Below are 3801 nucleotides of genomic sequence, written 5' to 3'. Positions count from 1 at the left end.
GGTCAGTGTGTCCACCAAGTCCTTTCCTGCAGGACAGGTGGAGCAGCTGAAGGGCCACGTGGATGTTTGAGGCGGGCAGTACTCAGAGGGGTTGGACCATGATGTAGACGATATAGGGATTTCGCCTTACCGAAGCTCTGGGTAGGGTGTTCATGAATCCACCACCTTCTTCTTGAACCTGCCCCCTGAGCCAGGGCCTCAGCGTGTTCTGATGGCAGGGGAGTAGCGGCCACCTGCACACTGAAACCCACACCTTTCAGCCCCTCCCTGCACGGGCGGACTCCCCATCACCTAGCTGTGTCCTCGGGATCAGGCTGTGGAGGGTTCATTCCCCACGCAGTCCCAGTGTGTGGACCTGGGGCGCTGGAGGCTCCTGGCTGGAAAGGCGCCTCCATGAGGCAGGGTGCCTGGCTCATGGCAGGTGTGTTCTGTCTGCAGGCCCTGGTGCCGTCAGCGAAGTGAGCAATGGGACGTCGTCGAGGAGGGCGGGCTGCCTCTGGCTGCTACCTCTCCTGGTCTTGCACCTGCTCCTCAAATTTTGATGTGAGAGCCGCATCCCCAACGGGGAGGAGCCGCCGCACCGCCAACACGTCAGCGATGGCAACCGACAGGAACAAGGCGAGCACCCCTGTTCTAAAGCAGACACGATCCCACCAAATTCAGACAACAGAGCCGAAGGGGACACAAATTCAAGGGAGGGGAACAAAGAATGCTCTGGGAAAACGAATTGAATGAGGACACTGGAAATCACCGTGCAGATACCTAGGTACAGCCGAGTTTTCTTTCTTTTTCCAAATGGGAAGAACGCCCGTGGCTCTGGACCCACCCGTAAACTGCATGGCGTGACCTCTGTTACCAGGCGGGCAGGGGCTCAGCCGCTCTGCCCACCACAGTGCCCCCCCACCAAGGAAAATTCTGGAGTTCGGCCACCCCAAATTCAACCATTCCATAGAGAAGAACTCAGAGGGAGGCGAGCGGGCCCGTTCCTGGACTGTGTCCCTATGTTGCGTGTGTGATGAAATGCAGCATCAAAAAGATAAATAAAAAGGAAAAAAACAAGACAGCCTGACAGCTACAACAATCCCACAATCAACAGTCACAAAAGATATTCTTAAACGTTCTTTTTTTTTTTTTTCCATTTTACTACATGGACATCATGGATAATAAGGGATTCTGATTCATTGTTAATTTTATTAATTATATTTTCTGATATGAGTCTAAAACTTAGTGCAAAAACAAGATAAAACTAAAAAAAAAAAAGTACACAGATGAAAGGGGTGAAGGGAAGTGTGTTTGTTAAAGGTTAGACGTGAATAGTGTACTTCTTACCTAGGTTTACAACTGGTGGACCACACACCAGGTACTGACCACCTGGTGAGGATTTGGCAAATCCACCAAAAAAAAAACCACATACAATTTAACCAACATCTCCACCAGCGCTACAGATTTCTTCTTATTCTGTGCATTTAATGCAGACAATACTATGCTTCTACATGCTGTTTAGAAACAGAAGGGTGACCTGCACTGTATCTTGAGTTTGCTGACAATGCTTCTTTTGATGACATATATTATATAGTATATATATATACATATATTTTTTTTGTTAGAGTTCTAGCCATTTTCTTTCTCAGCAGGGTCCTTTCTCAAACATTACTGCATGCTGTATATGGCGTTAGCTGTGTGTTGCTCTTCTAAAAGATGATAGAGTTTACTGGTAATTGTGTAATCAGCTCCTGCCTTTTTATTTTCTTGGGTTATTCACATGTCAGAGACATTTCTAAAACGCGAAAAGAGAAACCAAACACTAACACCAGGCACAGCATCTTTTCCAGGGGCGGCTCTCGGACACGAGGGCTAACTCGGGAGGCCCGGCTTCTCCAGCAAGAGCCCCGGGTGTGGACAGACAGCAAGCAGCCGAACCAACTCCGCAGTCAGTAACCACTCGCTTTAGCCCGTCATGGGAATCTAGGATGCCTTTGTGACCGCTGGAGAATCGAATCCTCTTGGTTTATTTTATTTAATTTCCCACCTTTGTGTGCGTGTGTATGAAAGAGAAGAAAAGGCAGTTTTTAGGTAAACTTTTCTTCGTCCCCCGAAGTCTGGGAACCGGAGGGGCCTCGGGGAGGGGTCCTGATGTGGTAAGGGAAGGTGGGATTGGGGGCTGGGAGGGAAGGGTTGTCTCTGACTTGACATTAAAAAGTGTTCCATGTCCCTCTTCACCTGGTGTGGTACCTCATTGTCAAGCAGGGGGTGTGGGGGAGCAGAGCCTGCCTGGCTCAGGCATGAAGGAGGGGTCGGGCTCCTGACTCAGGCTCTCTGGCCCCCTTGGGGGTGGACTGGGGCTCCCTGTGGTGTGGGCTCTGACCACAGGCAGGGGTTTGGGAAAACACTCCTCCATTACAAGCAGGGGAGGTGAGGCTCTGGCGACTGCACCTCCAGTGTCTTCAGGAGGACCTGCTGTGTCCACAGCTCCCCTGGTAACCCAGATGGCAAGTCCAGGGACAGCTTTCACATATGATTACTTCCGGGTGCAAAGTGCAGCCATCGCCCCCCACCCCCAAACATCTGAAATATTGTGCGTGAGTATTGACAAATTGGCCAGTGTGTCGGGGACTTGCCATCCAAGCCTGCCTCCCAAACCTTGCCTCTAGCAACAAATTAAGAGCAAAGGTAGGTGTTAATGCAGAATAGTTTTCAGATAAGTCTAACCTGTTGTGATTCTGGGATTTCAATAAGCAGCTGGAGAGTCGCTGAAAGGCAGAAATGAGGTCGGAGCTGAACCATGCAGGGATTACTGTGCTGTGTCCTTGGGGGCCAGTCCCACCCGAGAGGAGGAAGTGTCGGAAAGCAGTCGTTTCATTTCCAGCAGCTCCTGGCAGCTTTGAGAAAAGCTTGTTAACTTCATGTTTCTTTTTTTTAAAAAATTCTTTTCTTTTTTTCATATTCTTTCCCACTGGTTTATCACAGGATCTTCAACACAGTCCCGTGTGCTCTACAGTAGGACCTTGTCCTTTATCCATTCTAAATGTAACGTTTTTGCATCTCTTAACCCCAAATTCAGTCCGCCCTTCTCCCACCCATCCCGCGTCATGTTTCTTTGTGCCTTTTCTGACCTTCCACCTCTGCCAGCAGGTGTCAGATTCTCCAGCTTCTTCCTGGCAGCGTGGTCTGAAAAAGTCTGACCAAGCCTTGCAGATCTGGGCTGCCCTGCAGTCATTCTACCCTATGTCTCAAAACCGCTAAAGGCAAGGAGCTTGTCTCCTTCCAGTGAGAGTGGGTGAGATATACTAGCTTCCGTGTGACCAGAGCTTCTGTAGACACGGAGGACCAGAGGAATTCCATGCAGATTGTGCATCACAGGAATAGTGCAGGAAAAAGGCAGATAATTTCCATACTTCTCAACTTGCACCCAGAACCGCTCTGAATAAAACGTACCAGGGCACTTTGCAGACAGTCTTCTCAGACCTTGCCGGGATGAAAGCACAGCATGACAGGTAACCTCCATGTGATTCAGAGCTTTCTCATTCAGATTTACTAAGCATGATTTACTTCACGCATCACCATCCTCCCAGGAAGGATTCTATCTGTCATGACCAGCTCTGTAAAGTGATACCGATGAAGAAGCTTTCATTTACCTAGTCACCATTTCCATAGCCCTTCCTATCTCGAGGCTCTTTAGAGCTGTGGTCATTCCCAAGCATGTGTCTGATAGAACCAGCTTTGCCATGACCTCTGGCCTCGGCAGCTGGGAGAGCTCCCTGCCCTGCCTCCAGAGGGTTTCTTCTCTTCTTCTGTTTAGTG

The 3801-nt window shown here is 49.5% G+C and overlaps 1 protein-coding gene across 2 annotated transcripts in view; it reads left to right on the top strand.

Moving 5' to 3' along the window:
* The window catches only part of NTM (neurotrimin), a 422112-nt gene extending 421082 nt beyond the window's left edge, over nt 1–1030 (top strand). Inside the window, exon 7 of one of the 2 annotated variants that reach the window (XM_010844696.1) lies at nt 439–1030. In XM_010844696.1, coding sequence (XP_010842998.1) covers nt 439–542 — 104 coding nt within the window. In that variant the 3' untranslated portion in view covers nt 543–1030. The remainder of the gene's footprint in view (nt 1–438) is intronic. The other variant, XM_010844695.1, reaches the window with a different exon arrangement.
* Nucleotides 1031–3801: the final 2771 nt, after the last annotated feature.

This window comes from Bison bison, unplaced genomic scaffold (assembly GCF_000754665.1).
Source record: "Bison bison bison isolate TAMUID 2011002044 unplaced genomic scaffold, Bison_UMD1.0 scf7180017864205, whole genome shotgun sequence".
NCBI classification, from domain to species: domain Eukaryota; kingdom Metazoa; phylum Chordata; class Mammalia; order Artiodactyla; family Bovidae; genus Bison; species Bison bison.
The sequence above is the reverse complement of the archived record's forward strand: the minus strand, read 5'-3'. Positions and strand labels throughout refer to the sequence as shown.